General features: G+C 35.9%; 3 protein-coding genes across 3 annotated transcripts; all 3 read left to right on the forward strand.

Annotated features, from left to right (window-relative positions):
* The first annotated feature begins 9,608 nt into the window (after nucleotides 1-9,608).
* Nucleotides 9,609-12,163, forward strand: LOC135427043 (uncharacterized). Its single transcript, XM_064680463.1, has 9 exons — nucleotides 9,609-9,752; nucleotides 9,907-10,216; nucleotides 10,276-10,439; nucleotides 10,500-10,682; nucleotides 10,739-10,948; nucleotides 11,010-11,186; nucleotides 11,243-11,529; nucleotides 11,595-11,740; nucleotides 11,804-12,163. The coding sequence occupies exons 2-9, from the start codon at nucleotides 9,940-9,942 to the stop codon at nucleotides 12,064-12,066; spliced, it is 1,707 nt and encodes a 568-aa protein (XP_064536533.1). The 5' UTR covers nucleotides 9,609-9,752; nucleotides 9,907-9,939; the 3' UTR covers nucleotides 12,067-12,163.
* Nucleotides 12,164-13,640: 1,477 nt separating this feature from the next.
* LOC135427133 (uncharacterized) lies at nucleotides 13,641-14,694 on the forward strand. The gene is made up of 4 exons (XM_064680555.1): nucleotides 13,641-13,995; nucleotides 14,051-14,214; nucleotides 14,268-14,433; nucleotides 14,486-14,694. Exons 1-3 carry the CDS (start codon nucleotides 13,713-13,715, stop codon nucleotides 14,415-14,417), a joined length of 597 nt encoding a protein of 198 aa, XP_064536625.1. The 5' UTR covers nucleotides 13,641-13,712; the 3' UTR covers nucleotides 14,418-14,433; nucleotides 14,486-14,694.
* A 1,870-nt stretch (nucleotides 14,695-16,564) lies between these two features.
* LOC135427132 (uncharacterized) lies at nucleotides 16,565-19,309 on the forward strand. Its single transcript, XM_064680554.1, has 8 exons — nucleotides 16,565-16,968; nucleotides 17,021-17,184; nucleotides 17,249-17,431; nucleotides 17,495-17,704; nucleotides 17,767-17,943; nucleotides 18,349-18,632; nucleotides 18,691-18,836; nucleotides 18,897-19,309. The coding sequence occupies exons 1-8, from the start codon at nucleotides 16,692-16,694 to the stop codon at nucleotides 19,226-19,228; spliced, it is 1,773 nt and encodes a 590-aa protein (XP_064536624.1). The 5' UTR covers nucleotides 16,565-16,691; the 3' UTR covers nucleotides 19,229-19,309.
* The last annotated feature ends 2,869 nt before the right edge of the window (nucleotides 19,310-22,178 follow it).

A 22,178-nucleotide genomic window follows, 5' to 3' on the forward strand; every position in this document is an offset into this window, starting at 1 on the left:
ATTAATAATAATAATAATCATAATAATAATAATAATAGTAAAACTAATAATGATAAGAATAACAATAAAAATAGAAATAATAATAATAATAATAATAATAATAATAATAATAATAATAATAATAATAATAATAATAATAATAATCATAATAATCATAATAATAATAATAATAATAATAATAATAATATTATTAATAAAAAATAATAATACTAATAATAATTATTATTATTATTATAATAATATTAATTAATTATTAAAGTATGATAAGACAATTTGGTTTTATACTTCCAAAACAACAAATAAAAAATTAAAACTTTTTATGCAAATTTCAAAAAAATTTATCACTTTGCTGGGTTAGTAATATATTTTACTTGCTTATTTTTTTTTTTAGTAGCTAACAAAAAGTATGGTGGATCGTTTGACGATTCAATGCACTGTCTCGCCCACTTCGTGAATCTGTTTTTTACATCTACTAAGTACCTAGATTTTGGATCGTATCTTGGTTCAAATTTTTTTTAGCATTTTCAATAAAGCAATGTAATTTATAAAATTAATAATTTTGTTAGAAATGTTCTTATTATAAATTTAATTTACTGTATCTACCTAATTTGGCTTTCTAAATTCATTATAAATTAATTACTTTTTGCTATTAATTTGTTTGTTAATTTATTTTTATTTTTTAATTAGTTTTATTATGTCTCTATTGAAATTAGTTGGTTTTTAATGTTTAACACATTTTACAATAATAATTGTAGATATATTATATGATTGTCGTGTTCAACACGTTACGCAATATTATATTATCCAATTATATTATTTCGAACCAAAAAATCTTTGCGACCTTCACAAGACCCTCTTGAGTTATAACTTATAACTATGTTTCTGTATTCAGATATTTAACGTTGTGTTTATTTAAAACTATTTCTATAGAAAATGGGAGATAAAGATTTCTGTTATATTTTAGGCATTATAAACTTCCTAATTCTCAATGTTCGGTGAGACAAAAAAATTTGGCATTTAAAAAACCTATTTTTGAGCAACAGCTCTTGCGGCAATCATGTTAAACAATTGGGCTAATATTGTTATTAAATAGCAAACGTCACAGTGCAAAAGACTATGAGGAAAACTTTTTTCAACCAAAGCTGATATATGTATCTTATCTCAACTTTAATCACACCTATTTAAAATATGACAAACTGCTGAATCACATAACCAAATGCTTGAATGCCTTAATTCTTTAAGCCCCAACAGCCAAAGCTATACACAATATGCACTTGTCTCTAACAATTGCTCGTTTGTTACCCTTGCAGTTTTTTTGCAGATAAGATGTTTGGTTCTTACCGGCAATACAGGTACTCGTAGTCGTACTTCTACTCGTACTCGTATCAGGCATAATAATGACGGACTTCTTATCAAGCTGGCAATGAAATGTTGGCACCCAAACCTCGAAGCATTCTACAAAATACTAAAACACAGTTTGGTCGAATTGTACGTAATGCTCTCTGTTTATATTTTGACTCAATGAATGGGCGCATGCGTTGCTTAGTACGTAAACTTAACGCTTGACTCGCATTTGGCGCCACTGAGCGGCTCTCTGATAACTTGCGCTCTCGCTTTTTGAGTCGCGCGCGCTCTTTCCCTCTCTCGTCGCTCTCGCTTTGCCAGCTGTTGGCACGAGTTGAGCTCGTGTATTTGCGGCCTCGGCGCCTTGAAGCATGCTTCGGGTTTTTCCTTTTTATATATATGTATATATATTGTTTTTTTTTTATTTGGTTTTTCCTTAGCAGCCTCGTTGCCTGTTGTCGTTCAAATGCTTTGGCTTGGCAGGCGAGCGGCGCGGGGGTGCGTGGGGCAGCGACATTGTGGCTGTTGTTGTTGTTGCTGTTGCTGCTGCTGTTGTTGCCTTCAATTCAATTTTTCGCCAGCTGTTGTGCTTAATTTGAACTTTAAGCATTTTCCTTTTGGCCGCTGTCGTTGTTGCCTTCCTTTGGCTCGTCCTTTTCAGCGCATACGGCATTGTTGTTGTTTGTGTTGTTGCTCGCTCGCTTGACTCATTGTTGTTGTTTCGGGCATTTCCGGCTTTAACGCTGCGGCGACAGTTCAATGCGTATGAAAAACCCATTGGCATCGCCAGTTAGCTGGCCCCCATTGTAGGTCAGCCTTTTAACCGCTAATGAAGACTTATACCAAAATGAGCGCTACTTGTTACGGGTTTGCGTCCCGTCTTCTGCTCCATTTTTTTTGGCCGGGTAATGCACTTATTTATAGGTAGTATATTGTAGCGTTGGATTCCGTTTCAAATATAGCCAGTTGACAGTATAAATAATGTGTTCCTTTGCCAAAATTTATGGCACTTGTATGTCTTCTGGTCTGCTCCAACTTGACTGCTATAAATTAAAGCGCTGTGTGTGTGTGTGTGTGTGTGTGTGTGTGTGTGTGTGTGTGTGGACCGCGCCCACCCACACATGTGCTGAACAGAATTCGACACGCAAGGCCACACATACATACACACACACGCATACATATATATAATTTATATATGTTTATAAAAGTAACCGCTGCGTAAGCGGCTTTTGTGGTTTTAAAGTATTTAGGCATAATGATTAGCCACTCATTAATTGCTGAGGCCACTTGATTTGACTAATTAAACAGCTGTTTAGCAACCACTTTTACTTCATATTCATTAACAACTCTCTCTCTTTATACTTTATTGACACATTAAAACTACATAGTATTTCTTTTGTAAATTCCATACGTCGTGTGTGCCACGCGCCTTAGAGACATATTCTATAAAATTGTGCAGCATAAGCAAGGTCGTGGTCCATGCCCGGGCCCATGTCCATGTCCATGTCCGCCATGTGGTGGGCCACCATGTGGTGGGCCGCCATGCCCGTGTCCTCCATGCCCGTGTCCTCCATGCCCGGGTCCTCCGTGTGGCGGTGGCATTTTTTTGTCTTAACTTTTAAAGCTGTTTACTACACGTGCGTTACGCGCGAGCTTCAGGTGCTAACTAAACCCTCAGATAACTGACACAAAAACCATATTATGAATTTATACCCGACATATTTCACGATAAGCCTTATCTAATCTTAAGTCGAATATTCTCCTAATCAATATAACAAATATTTGGGTACATATCATGAGTAATAGCAATTAAGCATGTAAATATTTTTAGTCATACACAGTTAAAAGTTTGGAAAACCCTACAAATAACTGACTTTTAGATAAACCTCAAATAGATAAGAAATAGTCAAAAAAATGAGGTGTCCACTTTTATCTAAGTTTGACTAATAAGTTTGTTGTTCTTAAATATTTTCTTGTTTGTAAATTTTAGCCGTGGAATATTTATGTGGAATATGATAATAATAATATTATATATTTCTTTTTATAAAGCTGCGGGCATGCCGACGAATGATATTTCGACACTCTAAAATTGGAATAAATTTGTTTTCCATATTTTATATTTCCAATATCTTGTTTCACATAAATATTAATATTCTAGAACTTCCTCCGCTAACATCGTATTAAACAAATTAAAAATTTTGTTTGAAATGATTGCAAAAATACAGCAACATAAATTAAGAAAATACCAATTTACCCAATATGCAACAAAAATCTTAAACAAAATAGAAATATATTGGAGAAATATATATTAAAATAAAATTGTTTTTCATTTTTGATAGTAATTGACCGGACTTCGAGCCAGCTAAATATATATTTAAAATATACATTTAAATATATCATAAAAATAATTCTAGCAATAACGAAAGAAGAAAAAATGCTATGGAAATACTTAAGTCCCCAAAAATAATTACAAACAACTCAAGTACTCGATATTTCTATTGAAGACCAGAGTGTTTCCTCAAGATTTTATGCCCACATTCCAGGAATATCTGTCATATATTTTTATAAAAAAAGAACTTTAGATCATTTTTAAAGGCACTTGTTTTGTTGACTAATTTTTTTATTTCTTCAATTGTGTTATTTGTTTTGATTTTTTTGGTTGAATATAAAAATGATTTTTCATTTGGTATAATATAAAAACTATAAAAGAATGCTTGAGAGCTCTAGAACAAATTATATACATAATTTGTATATTGTCTGGTATTCCAAAATAAATGACATTCTAGGTTTTTGGATTGGGCTATGCTACATTAACGAGGTTGTGGCCCAGGTCCATGATGATGCGGAGGTGGGCAATAGTGCGGTGGAGGAGGTCCATGATGATGTGGAGGTTCATGGTGATGCGGCGGCGGGCCATGGTGATGCGGCGGCGGGCCATGGTGGTGCGGCGGCGGGCCATGGTGGTGCGGAGGCGGCGGTCCGTGATGATGCGGTGGTGGAGGTCCGTGCGGGTGCATAGCTAATATTTGGCCTTGAGCAATCTCTAAATGCGAACGACTGGAGTTACTTTGCTCAACTGAACTCACTTAACTGGGCTGCACAGGTTTTATAATATTATAATACACTTCGTATTTTTATGGTCTTGAGATAAGACTTATCTAATCAATGCGGGTTTCGCGCCCTAATCAATTGTTTGTTTATTAAGCTAGCTAGTTCAGTTTATGTCATGTTTATTAGCAACGTTTAATAAACAAGCAAGTTTGTCATGAACAGCTTGGAGTCATTTTTATGTATTGGAAAAACCCCGAAAAAGGTATTTTTTGACATGATAGATGATAAATCCGAAACGAATATATTCTTAAAATCTATTTTCAGTTATTAGTAAGGCAAGGCGAAAGTGTGGGAAAATTTAACTCGAACCGGCTTGAACGATTTTAAAGGATTTCGAACTTAATTTTATACTGGTTTTAAGATTTAAAACTTTTATTATAATTCAGTTTGTATCAATTAAGTTGGCAATTTAGTTTTAAAACTATAAAAGTAATACATAATACCAGTATTTATATACCAGTATATGTATTCCAGTTGCAGTTCACACAAAAAAAATTAAATGAATACCAGAATTATATACTTAGTATATAAATATAGCATTTGTTTTTTAGCTTTAATTTGGATATATAACTATATATTTATTAAGAAATTTTTCATTAAAGGATTCAAAGAAAGAAAAAATACATAAAGAAAAAGCATTTATATATCAGAATATATATATACTTCTTGTAGTTTGTATTTAAGTTAGAAATACAGCTCAATCTTTGTTATCAGCATATTAATATTTTTATAAAAGGGTACACCAAACAAATCTAAAAAAATACATTAATTCTAATATTTATGTACCAGCATATATATACCAGTTCCATTTTGGAAGTAAGATGGAAATACTTGTTTACCATTTTAATCAGCATACTAATATTTGCATTTAAAGGTTCACACAACTAATAGATGTAGCACAAATACCAGTATTTATATACCAGTGTGTATATACTTTTTCTGGTTTGAATTAAAATTGAAAATACAGTTTAAAATTTTTTATTATAATTTATAATAATTTTTGAAATATACCAGTAATATTATACCAGTTTTTACCAGTATTTGTATACTTGTATTTATATCCCAGTATATAATGCCAGTATCTGTATACCATTATGTATGTAAATATGTATGTAAATACCCGTATTTATGCACCAGTATGTATGTAAATACCAGTATATAAATACATAGATTTATATACAAGTTTTTTGAAAGTAAGTATGAAATACAAGTTTATTTTTGTATCAGCATATTAACATTTTTATTTAAGAACTCAAAAGCATATTCATAAAGTATTTATATACTAGGAAATGCAGTTATATCCTTTTATCTCTATTAAAGGACTCACAAAACTAAAGATAAACATAAATATAGTCCTGGTTGGCAATACACTGGAGGTGGCTAGTTTTAAAGCAACATTTATTTAATGGTGATGGTGTGGAGGTCCTGGCGGTCCATGATGATGAGGCGCTGGAGCCTGATGCGGTGGATTCGGTTTGTGTCCATGATCGGGGCCATGTCCATGTTCGCCTGGATTATGAGCTCCTGGTCCGGCTGGTCCATGTGGTCCTGGTGGTGGTGGTGGCATTTCTTGAACTTTAAGCCGTTGAAAAATTGAAAAGTGAAATGTTCGTTTTGCTGTGGTCAATTCAACCCTATCGATTTGCCAGGTTCATAAGATATTTATATATCATGGCAAAGCTTTTTCAAACGCCAGTTAACTGCCAAAGTTGGAAAAGCCCATAAAAGTTGGTTTTTAGCTTGGCCTCGTACTTATATAGATAAACTCAAAAGTGTAAACACTTGTGTGAGGTAGGTGAAGGCAGGTTATTATCAGAATTGTAAAAGAGACGATTAATCATTGTTTCCTGTTTACGTTTTCCATTTAATGAGCAATATTTATTCTTTACTTTTTATATTACAGTTTTTCGCGTTTCACATTGTTAAGAATATTTATATAATATTATATAAATTCCCATAAGAAACTACGCGGCATTTCCAAGTTCCAATGAATAATTTAGAATGCATTTGTTATAATTTAATAAAATGAATTTTCATCAGACTTAAATATAAAATTATTTTAATTTAAATTTTTTGCTGGAATTGCAACATGTACTTTCCACTTGCTGTGCATATTTCAGATTTGATTTGAACCAGCGGCTATCCGCATACTGTGCATATTTCAGCTTAGATTCGAGCCAGCGATTTTACGATTGCTATGTAATTTCAGCTTTGATTTGAACTGGCGCTTTTCCGCTTGCTGTACATGTTTCAGCATGGATTTTAACCGGCTCTTACAATCTAGTCAATCAGTACAAACACTTGTTATTATAAAGATTCGCTTAAGACTCCATAAGGTATATATTCCATTACATTTGATACTAATTTAAAAATATCAATTTCCAACACCTTATTAATTCTAAAAGCACATTCTTTTCCGACTAAATATTCGTAAATAGATAGCTGCCTATAAGTATGCAGCACATATGAGTGTGCAAAGCGATTGAGTGCACACATTTTCCCAGCTTCGAGATATTTGCTCGCATGACCTAACCAACTAACTAGCCAAACTATAGAAAAGCGAGCAGAAAAAAAAACATGCAACCCACTTGCTAAACTCTCCAGATGCCCTAGAAAAACGAAGCCCAAAAGAAAATAAGTAGGAAAAATAGAAAAAAAAGGCAGCGGATTTGGCTTTTTGAATTCAATTAATTTTATCTGCATCAATTTAGCCTTTATAATCGCATCAGAGTGCGCCAACTCGCATAGCACACATACTCAGTCAGAGCAGCAAGAAGCAGCACAAGAACGAGTCACGGGCGAACCAACCGATAAAATCCCAAAAAAAAAATAGTAGAAAAAACCCACTCGAAAGAGCCGCTGTTGCTCGTAAAATGTATAAAGTCATTGCAAAAGCCAATTTGTATATCAGCGACGGACTACGATGGAGGCCCAACGATTATCAAAATGCGAATATGGCACAGGGCGGCGGCAAAACTTACTTAAAATGCCCTTAGCTTACGGGGTGGGTAGCTGGGCAGGGATTGGGTTGGGTTTCGGGCTCTGGGCCTGGGCTCTGCCGCTTTCTTCATGGCAACAATTACATTTCACAGATTTACGTTTCAGGGCGCCTTTGGTCGCGTGTGTTGCATGCTATTAGTGTGTGTCCTTTATTTGGCTTATGGAGCTTACATTACCGCCAACCACTGGGTCCGGGGGAACTGGGGTACCGGAGTAACTGGGTAACTGGCTTTCGACTGTCGTTGATGTGTGCCGTCTAAATATGAGAATGTTGTGTGAAAATGTTTAAAATCCACGCGAGCTTTTCAAGCACAAATGCTTAGCACGCCAGTGCCCGTGCACAGTGCCGTAGGCAGCGGAGGGGGTTAGATTTTGAAACTTAAGAAAATCCACACTTGCATAAGCAAACAAGGAAACAAGTTAGGAGGAAAAAAGAAGAAAAAAAATATCCGGACTTATGAATGGATCAATTTTAAAACAAAGCCAATGCGTTGAGGAATTAAATAAAAAGATTTATATAGAATAAAAACTTAGTAATTTGTCTAAGTATTTTTCAATGAGATTTTTAGATCGTTTTATGTATAATAGCTAATATGTATATATAAATAAAAAATAAAATGAAAGCCATAATTTTGGAAGACTTAGATTTTATTTATTTCTTATATAAAATATAACTTAACTTAAAAGGAGTCTGAATATATATATGGAAAGTCTGGACCTTTAAATCGATCCCTTTTAAAGCAAATATTGAAAAGTAAAATATAATCATTTAGCTCAGTAATTTTTGGGAATTTTTAAATTACATTTTCGATCCTTTTTATTAGGAAAATAAATTTTATTTTTTTTTTTTAGTTTTTATATATTTTCTTATAGACAATCTGGACTATTGGCTTAAGAAGCCCCACTGCAACCTAAATGCCTGCCTACGCCGCTGGACATAATAAGCAGCAGTTGGGGGCTGCATGGCAGAGTATAAGGCGTGGTTCGCGTCCACTTTTGCATACCACAGCAATGGCGTGTGAGCAAGAACAATACCAACAACAACAGCAAACAAAAAAGGAAGTAAATAGTGGAAAAGGCATAAATAATAGCAAATAATACGGCGACAATGCGCACAAATTTGCCGCTAAAGTGTAGTCATTGTCGGTCTCGGCCTGTGTGCGTGAGACAGCCAAAAAGAAGGCGGTAACAGCGCGGAGAGGCTTAGGTGGGTCTGGTCACACTCGAGTTGCCATTTTGCATGAATTCGCTATTTAAATTTATTATACATTAGATTTATGTGCGCGTTGAGTTGCCCCTACCATGCTTATATGACGACGCCTACGACTCTTAACACTTATCATTGGCCTTTTCTGGTCGCTCTTGTGGCTTTAATTTCACTGTGCTTGGAGGGAGTTACATAATCCCCCAACTGAAATCTAGAGCTGGGTGTGTTTTAAGTGATTTCTTACACTTGGCTGAGCCACTGGGCATGCACAAATATTATTATGAAGCCAATCGGTGGTGCGGTGGCTCGTGTGTGTGTATGTGTGTGTGTGTGTGTGCCACTTCTGTCACATGACATGCGGTTGAATATTATTATTTGCTTCTTTTTTTTAAATAATAATATGTTTTCTAGCCTTGCGTGGCTTACAACTGGTCGGTTGCAAGAGGTGCTTATGTGAAGTGTGACAGAATTCAAAGTTGAAACGGAAACGGAAACCTGCACGCCTGTCCCACAACACGCAGTCCTTGGTTTGTATAACGAATTGCGCTGCTTCGATAACAAATATATGATTATCGTTAATCCAACATTGGTTATATGAAAAATAAATATTGCTGGAATATTTAAATTTTCCAATTAGATGGCATGCAAGCAGAAAGAGCCCATCAAAAATCGTTTGACTGAAGTTATGAAAGAAAGAGCTTAAATTAAGACCGCTTTTTTAAGAGCTCAAGAAGAAAGCCTAAGCCCGCCAACCTGTCCCTGTTTTAAATTCTTTAGGGACCCAATTTTTATATATAATAAGATAATTATATTCCCAGTTCTTGAAATTATTAAAAAATATGTAGAATATTTAAGTAAATAAGTTATCTGGAAAATGTGATATATTTGAAAAATTTGTTGTACATTTTGACCTCGTCAAAAACGTCATTTGCCTCACAATTGTTGATTTTTATTATTGTTCAGTTGCTGAATGGCAACAGTGTGTTGAATTTGTTCTTAATTTAGTAAATAATTTTGAATTTTATTATATTTTTTTCATACTTTTATATAAATTTAAAGTGGAAATTACATCAAGTGTATTTTATGCAACGTAAGTAAAGACTTAACAAATGTGCAAGGACTATAAGGGATGGAAAATCACCCTATTTACATGTCATTTAATTTTATCAAAAATTTGCAAGCTCTACATTTTAAAATATAGCAACTAAAACAATGCCAAGTAAAAACCAATTTACTTTTTAAAGTTTAATAGACGATATTTACTTAAAACATTAAAAATGACATCAATTGTGGGCTATGTGCCCAAAATGGATACTGGCGAGGCTTTGCCAGCCTGGATGAAATTTGACTGGAATTCAAAAGTGCAGCATGATATCTATAGAGACTGGGGAACATACTACGCCAAGCGGCGCCGCGAAACTTTTGCCTTGTACTACTTAACACAGGCATTAAACCTGGATGAACGTGACTGGTCCACACTTTATAAACGCAGTTTGAGCCGGGGCAGGGCAGCGCAGATCGAGGAAGCACTAGCGGATGCCATGAAAGCGGCTGGTAAATCTATAAACAAATATATTGTTTAGAGAACCTTAATCTAGCCCATGTTCCAATAGATATAGCTATGCAGAAATATGGAGCCAATTGCCCCATTAATCTACAAATATGCGATGCGAAATATGAGCTTAACCATTTCGAGGAATGTTTTGTTGAGCTGCACAATAATATAAGACGTTTTGTAGGTATTAAGGCGCAAACTTTCGAAAAGCGTAGCGTAGTGGTAAGTTCTAGATTAATAGAAAAGTTATAGAACTATTTTTGACAATGCGCTTTGTTCCAGGTTGAAGGGGTCATGAAAGATGTTACTGACAAGGCGCTGTCTTTATTCTATCTGAAAAACTATAAGCTGGTGGAGCGCGTCAGTGCCATGATCAAAGAAAAAGAAATGATAGATGATCGTCCTTTGTGGAAGATATTGAAGGAGCTCGAGAAATGCGATATACTTAGCATTCCTGAAGAAGAAGTGAGTTTTGATTAGGATTGTGTATTCAATTTTCTCTAAATACTATATCTGAACAGGAAGAGATTTTGTCGCCACTGGAAACAGCACGCAGAAAGCGCGCCTTTAATGTTATACACCAAAACTATCTGAATGACTCGTGGCATGATGTGCTATTCATGAAGAACTTGCGCAAGAATCCCAATTTGCTGCTTGATCAGTGCAAGAATTCCAGACAATTTCTGGCCACACTGTGTAATAGGCAATATGATATTGTTCGGCGTTTTATAGTTAGTATCAAGTCGATAATCCAACATAAAATGAGCTAATATTAAACGCATTTATTGATAGACAATGATTCATTGCCGCTCTCCGCTTTACCTGGTCAGCTTCATGAAGTACTCAAATAAGAAAATGTTGGAAAGGAATAAGGAAGCGTATCTATACCGCATACAATACCAGACACATCGCAATATGATTGCTGATCTAAAACAGATTCGGAAGCTGCGAAAGGAAAAGAATGTCAAGGTATTAAAAAAACTATATTTTATTTTCTCTACAACTCTACTTGAATATTTTGTTAGGATCTCGCGGAATACGTTGAGAAAATAATGGGTGATTATTATGTGAAAAAAACAAATCGAGTCATGTGCTGGAAATTTGAGTTCTTCAATGAGGTCTATAACACCATGGCTCTGACACTTGCCGAGCAATATTTTTTGCCCAAGTATTTCAGGGCCGATAAGCATTCATTTTTGGAAGTGTTACTGCTGCCCGTGGATCAATTCAAAGAGAACGTGTCATTTGTATTTGGGGATCGTTCGACATATCAAGATGGTGAGCTTGTGGATCCCGTAGCGGTGAGAGAGAGGTAATTGTAATAAATTTAACCTTTAATTGACAAATTAAAAACTAAATTATGCACTTTCCATATAGGAAGCTAATTATTCGCCTCGAGAGACGCATTCGATTTGCAAAATATTCGATTGAAAAATGTTATCTATACCATCGCATAGCCAGCGTTCATTTGCGCCAGTTGCATTACGACGAATGCTGTTTGAATGCGCGCAGAGCTATCAAAGGTGCGATAATTATAATGATCTAAATGATTTTTGTCTAATACAAATTTTCAACTTGGCTTTTAGAAAGTCAAAACTGCAACAGCCTTATCTGGAAGTTCCTGAGTATTTTGCAAGTAATCATGGCGAATGCGCTGCAGCGCAAGGTTGAAAAGATTAAAGAGGCTACCGATGAGGCATTGCCAATTGCCAAGCAGCTAAAGTCGCCGGAGCTAGTTAAGTTTGTGTATGTCTGTTTCTACTATATTGAGGACCAAGTCAGCAAGAGGGCCTTCTCGATGGCAAGTCAGCGAGCCAGCAAGGCATCCAATTTTTCTGGTCAAGGCTGACTGGAAAATGATAAACCATATTTTATATATATTTATATGATATTATATTATATTATATATAAAATAAATAATGTACATGCTTATGTACGACTCAATATTTTACACAGCATATTGCAATGAAACAAGTACGAGTTCTTTAGTCGGGGTTCTCGGCTAGGAGATACGCCAAGATGCCGATGCAAATATTCTGGCTTTCTTCTATATTTAAATACACAAATACACACGATCGCAGTCCATTTACTAAGCTCTTTAAGTAACGACCGCGCTTCTTCCCTTAGTCCCACACTATAAGAAATGCATTGGTAAGTAACTGGTATTTATAGTCCGATCTTTTTGAAATTTTTAGGTCTAAGAAATGACAAATCAAAGTATGTATATACCAAATACCGTAATGGGTATCCCATAATTTTTCATACATATACACCCAACAAATTAAATATTGTAGATCTCCGTATGCTAAATGCGGGACGGCTTACATATTAAGTCTCCGGTATCCAGCTCTTAACATCTTCGAGCTGTGCCCAATTCCCAAAATCGATGCTTATCTTTAGCCTGTGTGACAAGCCAATTGTGCGATGCTTAGAACTCTCGAAAAAATGATTGTCGCAGTTTTAACAAATTAATTTTAAAACAAGTAAGAGGTTCTAGTCGGGAGCTCCCGACTATTGGATACCGTGAACCCTCTTCTTCCAACACCAAATGCAGCTCGCGCTACGTGGCTTTAATTGATGGGCAATACAAGTAGAATAATTAACTTGATTTATACTTTGTGGTGGTAGCGGGGAGGTGGCGATAGGTATAAAATGAAAGATACTAGATATTTATATATATATCAAGTTTGGTGACTCTAGCTCATATTATTTGCCGAAATTGCTCAACAAACAGGATTTCGATATCGGTTTTTATCGATTACTTGGAAACGGGGCAAGTTATCGAATATCGGAAACAAACTCGATCTGCGCGGGTACTAGGAGGACTTACAGCTAAAAGTCTCTAGCTTTTATAGGTTCTGAGATCCTTGCGTTCATACATACGGACAGACGGACGGACAGACGGACATGGCTAAATCGACTGGACTGTTGATGCTGATCAAGAATATATATACTTTATGGGGTCGGAGATGCTTCCTTATGCCTGTTACATACATTTGCACAAATACATTATACCCTTTTTACCCATTTTTAATGGGTTCAGGGTATAAAAATAATAGAATTTTTTTATCTAGAAAGATTTGTAATATATTTCGTAAGTTATATATAGCAAACAAATGATGGAAAAAATCAATAGCATTAAAAATCGTTGAGAGCAGATCCTGTATAAAAATTTCAAAATCATAAAAGTCTTAAAAAAATCCATAAAATATTTAAATCAAATATATATACGGAAAGAACACAAATAAAAGTCTTAAAAAAATCCATAAAATATTTAAAACAAATATATATACGGAAAGAACACAAATAAGTCTTAAATAAATCCATAAAATATTTAAATCAAATATATATACGGAAAGAACACAAATAAAAGTCTTAAAAAAATCCATAAAATATTTAAAACAAATATATATACGAAAAGAACACAAATAATAGTCTTAAAAAAATCCATAAAATATTTAAAACAAATATATATACGGAAAGAACACAAATACAATGACTTCAATAAGTATGAACCCCGTACCTCAGGCATCTGGCATTGCAGAAGCCGTACCCGTGTGGATGAAATTTGACTGGAATCCAAATATACAATACGATATATTCAAAGACTGGGGCACATACTACTTAAATCTGCACAGAGAGAATAAGGCACTGTTTTATTATAGCAAGGCATTGGAACTTGTAGACGAGGATTATATGACGCTCTTTCGACGTAGTCAGGCCAAGCGTCAGGCAGCACAGATTAATGGAGCATTGATCGATGCTAGACTGGCTTCAAGTAGGTCGTCATATTTATCATGGCCCCAACTTTATGTATGTCTGCACATTTCTAGGTATGGCAAACGCAAAAATGGGAGCAAATGCGCCCATTAGGCTTCAAATATGCGATGCTCTAACTGATCTAAACAATTTCGAGCTCAGCGATTTGGAGTTGCATGACAATGTTCGACAGTTTGTTGGCGCTAAGTCGAGTCTCTTCCAGAAGCGTCTCTTGGTGGTATGACAATATATAATGGAAGACACAAGAAGGTTTTCAATATTTTTTCTTAGATTGAAGCTATTATTAAAGTTGTCACTGGCCGCGCCATGCCTCTGTTCTTCTTGAAAAACTATAAGCTGGTTCAACAGGCGAGTGATGTTTACAAAGCTTCTCTTATTAAAGATACCCGTCCCTTGTGGAAGATATTGCGGTATACTTAGCATTCCAGAAATTGAGGTAAATAACTTTAATATTGATCCCCAACTGGAACTACAACTACTGCCATTAGGAAGTGCTTTTGTCACCACTGGAAAAAGCGCGCAGAAGACGCGCATTTAATGTAATTCATCAGACCTATTTAAATGACTCCTGGGTTGATGTTCTTTTTATGAAAGAGTTACGTAAGAATCCCAGTTTGCTGCTAGATCAATGCAAGCGTTCCAAGAGATGGCTTCAAATACTGTCCGTTGAGCAATATGATGTTGTCAGACAGTTTATTGTGAGTAACAATCACAAGTTCCTGAAAAACTTAACTATAAAACCCATTTGTTGATAGCGAATGATTCATTCTCGGAGTCCGCTTTACTACGTGAGTTACGTAAAGTTTCCAGACAAGAAAATGTTGGAAAGAAGTAAGGAAGCGTATCTATACCGCATACAATACCAGACACATCGCAACATGATCGCAGATCTAAAACAAATTCGAAAGCTGCGAAAGGAAAAGACTGTTAAGGTATTAAAAAACAATTCTATTTGTTTTTGATGCTTAATTATTTGCGTCTTTTAGCGTCTCTCAAAATATGTTGCGAAAATAATGGGCGATTATTATGATAAAAAAACGACTCGTATCATGTGCTGGAAAGTTGAGTTCATATCTGAGGTATACAATACCTTAGCTCTGGCATTATGTGAACAGTATCGTGTGCCAAGAAATTTTTGATATAATGCCACATCAATGTATCGACTGCTGCTTTTGCCGCAGGATAAGACCAAAGATATTGTACCATTTGTTTTTGGTGATCGTTCGACCTATCAAGATGGTAGTTTCAATGATCCCGCAGCTCTTACCACAAGGTAAGGGTTAAAATAAGCTTCAGATATACTTAAAGTTAATTAATTATTGTTTAACAGGAAGCTGATTACGCGCCTGGAAAAGCGCATGCTATTTGCAAAATATTCGATTGAGAAGTGTTATCTACTCCATCGGATTGCGAGCATTCATTTGTCCCAGGGACGATATGGCTGACACAGGTCGACTATAAACACCGAAGCTATGCAACTCTATTAAAATTATTATTTATATATTTATCCTAATTATACTTAGAATCTCAAAACTGCAACAGCTTGATATGAAATTTCCTCAGCATTATACAAATGGTGAAGGCGAATTGCCTGCAGCAGAAAGTGGAAAAAATTAGAGAAAAACTGGAGAAGGAAGGCTGCACCTGTAGTCGATGCGCTGAAGAATCCACCGCTGATGAATTTCTTAGAGGTCTGCATAGCCTGCAATTTGGAGGATACTGCAAAGAAGGCAAGCACAGTGTCATCTCAGCGCCCGAGCAAGATCTCAACCACAGCGTCAAACTAATTTATATGTTTGCACTATTTAGGATATTTATATATGAAGTCATACATTTTACTTATATTATTACATTTACACAATGTGATTCCCATTTGGGAATGCTGCACAACTGAAGTAAAACATTTATAAATATATGTTTTATAACAAGCTAGAAAACTTGGCAAAGATCTTATTGTTAGACTGTGTATATGTTAAAACAGAATGATTCGAGTCTCTGCTGTGCCCTGGTTTATATAGGCAAATATCGAATTTTTTTGTTTTTTGAAGATTATGGAACTCGGAAGTGATCTTAACTGTATATATATATCTTAATAGCTAGAAAGAAATCTAAAAAATAAAAAATAAAAATTTAAATAGCTTTTATGAGCAAAATATAATTAATACTGGGCTATTGCGTAATTTATCTATATCGTATACATAATAAGAATAATCGACCAGATATGCAATTTTTTGAATGAATAGATATGTAGTTCAGTTCTTATAGATTGCTGAATTTGTTTCGATTACCTTTAAACCAAGAACTTTTCTTAGCTAATTAAAAACAATTTATGACTGCTTTAAAAATGTTTTATATATATTTACTTCTCCGGATAAGAAAAAATAAATATTGATATTTTTAAAAAGTCTAATAAAGTTTATAGCTATCAACTCTTGATGGCTTTTTTAAGATGCGAATTTCTTATGGTTTCAGTGCTCAGCCGAGAGAATTATACAAAAAATATTTCCAATCTAGAACTCCTTGATCTTGTATATATCTCTCCTAATACAGGCTTTATGTTAAACAATTCAATAGCATTACACAAACAGAGGGAAACAGTTCACCAAAACACAAAATATTACATTTTTTACACAATTTAGCACCTTTATACTTTTTTAAGGTATCATAACAATCCAAGATTGATCGCTTGGAAATATGACTTCAATTGTGGGTTATGTGCCGCCCGCGACTCTGGAGGGCGCAGTCGCTATTTGGAATAAATTCGACTGGAGCCCGGAAATAGAACATGATATCTATAGAGACTGGGGCACATACTATTTCAATCGACGTCGGGAGAACTTCGCATTATACTATTATACCAAGGCACTGGACATTGATAGATCCGATTATCTAACACTCTATCGACGCAGTCAGGTGCAGCGCAAGGCGGCACGCATCGAACAGGCACTGAACGATGCCCGAGCTGCTGCAGGTGAGTTAGAAAATTGAATATCTACAGAGTACGTCATTTTTGGATTGCATAGTGATTGGCTCTGCGCAGCGCGGTCCGAATTGTCCCATCAATTTGCAAATATGCGATGCGCTCTTTGAGCTGAACCAGTTCGAGACCAGCGCCTGTGAACTGCACGACAATATTCGAATTTTTGTTGGTGTCAAATCAAGAAACTTTTCCAAGCGACTCATGGTGGTAAGTTGTGATAATTGCAGGAATATGCATAGATGTATATATATATATATACTAACCCACATAGGTGAATGATGTCATCAAAGATGTTACTGGCAAATCGATGTCGCTGTTCTTTTTAAAAAATCTCAAACTAATACAGCGCGTCAGCGAGATCAACAAAGCTAAAGCCTTTATAGACACGCGTCCATTGTGGAAAATATTGAGAGATCAGGAGAAATGCGATGTGCTAAGCATACCCGAAACGGTGGTACGTATTGGGAAGTTTTGTTTTCCCACATAGGCAAAATTAAAAAAAAAACTCTCGCATTAGGAAGAGGTCCTGTCACCACTGGAAATAGCTCGCAGAGCTCGTGCCTTTAATGTTATACACCAAAACTATCTGAATGACTCGTGGTATGATGTGCTATTCATGAAGAACTTGCGCAAGAATCCCAGTTTGCTGCTGGATCAGTGCAAGCGTTCAAAAGGCTTCTTGCAAACGCTCGCTTTTAAGCAGTACGAGATTATAAGACAGTTTATTGTCAGTATCAGTTAAAGAGCTACTATATAATACCATATTAACCGCCAACTATTTCCGTACAGAAAATGTTGCAATGTCGCAGTCCCCAATACTATGTTAGCTACCTGAAGTATCCCAACAAGGTAATGCTGGAGAAAAATCGAGAAGCATATCTATTCCGCATACAATACCAGACACATCGCAATATGATTGCAGATCTGAGACATATACGAAAGCTGCGAAAGGCCAAGGATGTCAAGGTATGTCAAAATATATAATTGGAGTGCCAAAGATTAAATACCCTTGCAGACATATGGAATATGTATGATATATAAAGTGCGAGGTGGAATTGGATAGTGGATATTTCAAAAGAAATAAGCCCTCCAAAATGGTTGTTTTTAAGGGTAACTAAGTGGGGTATCCAAAAACTGAAATATTCCCAATCTGTATATGCCATACTGAAACTTACACACCAAATTTTGTGCATCTAACACTTCCGCGAGTTATGCTTAAAATGCCAAAATCGATAACTCTTTTGTCTGAGCGCATTGTATTTCGATATCGATTCTATTTAATTTGATATGAAATTAGTCTTTTGAGATCTGCTAGCGCTTACAATACTCTTTAATTAACATTTTCCATCTTTCATATGGATATCCTTATAGAGCCTCTCCGCGTATGTCGAGAAAGTAATGGGAGATTATTATGTGACCAAAACGAATCGTGTCATGTGCTGGAAATTTCAGTTTCACAATGAGGTGTACAATACCTTGGCACTGGCTTTATGCGAACAGTATTTTATCCCAAAGCGCTTTAGGATGACACAAAGGGCCATGTTTCAGCTGTTGCTGTTGCCAGTGGATAAGATAAAAGATATTGTACCCTTTGTATTCGGCGATCGTTCAACTTACCAAGAAGGCGACGACGATACCGAAGGAAGGAAATGCCGGTAAATAACAAAAGATATTGATTTATTGAAAAAAAAACACTATCTATGCTTAATTTAGGAGAATAATTTCCCGCCTGGAGAAGCGCATGAGATTTGCAAAGTTCTCAATTGAGAAATGTTATCTACTCCATCAAATAGCCGCCGTCCATTTGGCCCAGCTGCATTACGATGAATGCTGTTTTAATGCGCGCAGAGCTATGAAAGGTGCGATTAAATATGGCACATATATCTAAACAGTAATAATTCGATTTGCAACCCATTTAGAAAGTCAGAACTGCAACAGCATTATATGGAAGTTTCTCGGGATAATACAAATAATCAAGGCAAACACTTTGCAGCATAAGGTGGAGCGCACCAAGGAGTCTTTGGAGGAGGCAATGCCAATTGTCAAACAGCTCAAATCCCCAACACTCACCAAGTTCATAGAAACCTGTCTATATTCCGCTGAGGACGATTATAACAGAAAAGTTAGCTCGATAGCTAGTCAAAGGGCCAGCAAGGCTTCAACGACGTGTTCGGCACAGGGTGTTGAGTATGCGCTAAATGAAAACTCCGATGGTTTGGGAAGATATACTCATGATTTAATTGAAATGTGAATGTTTGGGAAAGATTGAATAGACAACAAATGAAAAGTAGATAAAATTATGAAAAGCTGTGATAGAACTGTTAATAACGTATTTCTTCAAAGTTTTATTTAAATAACCTGATTCTGGCAGAGCTTTTGACACCTGCAACTTTTTAGCCTTACAATGTGCTGAAAAAGGAATGGGTTTATCTAAATTAGGCATACTTAAGACATAGCTTTATCCAAATAACTGAATCTATACCTGCAGTTTTTTATCCTAACAAAATCTGCTGCTTTTTAGCCTTACAATGTGCAAAAAAAAAAAATGTTTATTTATGCTTAGAATCTATTTGAATATTTGACATAGCTTTATACAAAAACCTGGAACTGTCGGAGTAGTTTTTGATACCTGCAGCTTTTAAGCCTTACATTGTGCTGAAGAAGGAACGTGTTTCTGTACATCAAGCATATATTTGACAAGCTCACAGCGTTATACAAAAATCTATTTATAGAAAAGAAGTTTTTAAGGGCTGAATTTTTCTAGGCTTACAATGTGGTGAAAAAGCAATATGTTTGTGCAGATTAAGAATCTATTTGACAATTTGCCATGACTTTCTACAATAGTTTGATACGTCGGATTCGGATTTTTTGACTACTGCAGCATTTCAGGCTTACAATACGGTGAAAGGGAAACGTATATTAAGAACTGACATCCCCAATTACACTATGTTTATGCAGGAGTAGTACTTAAAAAGTCACCTCATCAAGGTCAATCGGGGGAGCATTGTTGGCAAAATGTGTTTCCATTTGTAGCTGTTTTACCGCTAAACAGATTTAGTTTATAGCAGTGCTATCTTTGTGGCCGCCCATTAACTGGTCTCTCGTGTGATAGCAGCTTTTATTTTAGCCTACATTTAAAGCGGCAAACATACAAACACACACATGCGTGCATTTGGGGGGGAAAAAATATACCTGGAAAAGCGGCGTCGTAAAAATTCTATCAACTCGATTAAATTATAACAAGTGGATTTTCATGTTTTTGTGTCGCATTTATGGGTTTTTATTGTGCTAATTTTATGCGCGAGCCAAGGAAGGCAGCGCGACTGAAGCGAGTTCCTTAAGAATATGCGACACAGCACACACACAGAAACACACACATACAGGCACACACACATACAGGCGCACACACACGGCTAGATAGGCACCTGCAATAATACTTGGCACACATTTAGTGGCAGCATTTAGTGGCACATTGCGGCTCCAACGATGGTGCTGAAGTTCATCCTTGGGACATTGCCACGTTGCTGTTGTCGCAGTTGCTGTGTATTTTTTAGGCGCCTGTCTCTGTGTGTGCGTGTGTGTGGGTGTGCATGTGTGTGGCGCCACACTTGGCAAAGTTTTTGGCCTACCTGCCGCTAACCGCTCACCTGTTAGCCAAACCACCCGCACCACCCACACTCATGTGCTGTTGCCTTCGCCTTTTGTCTTATCAAACTTCTGGCGCGCATGTGTTTATGCCACAAATGGCACTTTTGCGGCAGCGCATTTTATTTTTTTACTGCCACTTTTCGCCATTTTGCTTTATCATTTTTATATGTTTTGTTTCTAGTTAGTTGGGCGTGGCCAAATTATAAATAAGTATATTACAGTCAGCGAAATGCGTGCTATACAATGCCCTTCCGGGGTTCGATGCCTGAGGCTATGCGAGAGAAAAATCTGCATGGAAATTGATTTTACTTTTTGTCTTTCAGAAGATATATTTAAGAAATCGGCCTTTAAAAAAAGTTGTATGAAAGTAATATTGAAAAATAAATATTTGATTTTACATTATATTTATATTAAAATATATATTTTTATATTATTATATTTATTTTGTAATATTCTGTTCATTTTGTTGTCAGACCTTGACATATTTTAAACATTTAAAAAACTCGAATAATAGGATTTGGAGAAATGTAAGCAGACTTCAGTTGCTGAGTTGAGTTTCACAGGGTTTCGAGGTTTTTGATTGGACAATTTGATTTATTATTCATTAAAATGTATACCAAATATTAAATACAAAAATATATTTAAATATATTTTTTATATATTTCTCAAAATCATTTTATAGCTTAAAATAAGGCTTGAATTTTCTTAGCCAAAATTTTCTGCTATAAGTTGTTTATCTTGCCCTATTCGATTCTCCCGCCAACTGCTGCGACCATCATATTTTCCTGCTAACCAAAATTTCCAATTTTGAATCCTTTTAGCTACTTTAACATTCCTTCAGTGCTTGACAGTTCACTGTGTGTGTGTGTGTGTTAAACTAATAAGCTCCATCGAGCTGCTGTCAGTTCGAGGTAGAGCCGTAAACATTTAAATGACCGTCTAGTTGGATTTTATTGTCCAGCCGGGGCTCTGCCTAGTGGGAGCGAAAGGTGTGCAAGCAACTAATGACCCTGTATTTATATGACAGGCAAAAGTTTATAAATATTTATGGGGTTTGCTGTTGTTCTGCTGCTGTTGTTGTTGCTGTTGTTGTTGCTGTCGCTGTTGCTTACTTCAGGCGCAAGCTCATTTGCTTATTTTAAAATTCCGAGCAGGCGTTGTTTCATTTTTGACACCCGACAGCAAACCCGGCCAGGCCCCAAATGCTCCCCAGTTCCCCGAAACCAGAAAGCAGGCAGGTTCGAAGACTCAGTCCTGTCCTCGCACGTTGTTGCCATTGTCACGCACACACGTACTATATTTTTTACGCGCATATCATACCACACATACAAACACACACACACGAACACACTCACTTTGATGCAGCCACAACATCAACGTTGACGCAAAGCACCCCTTTTATTTGAGAGGGCGGGAAGTTTTTTTTTTCTTCCGAGGGCTTTTGGGAGCCGCTGCTGCTGCTCAAGTAAATAGAATCACGTACACTAATTATCATCACCATTGCGCGCTCAAAAATATATTTTTATTAATTTCATTTTCCCCAACAACTACCC

Source organism: Drosophila montana, unplaced genomic scaffold (genome assembly GCF_035044405.1).
Source record: "Drosophila montana isolate Dmon_TW-CO22-7 unplaced genomic scaffold, ASM3504440v1 contig_2127_1, whole genome shotgun sequence".
Classification (NCBI taxonomy): Eukaryota; Metazoa; Arthropoda; class Insecta; order Diptera; family Drosophilidae; genus Drosophila; species Drosophila montana.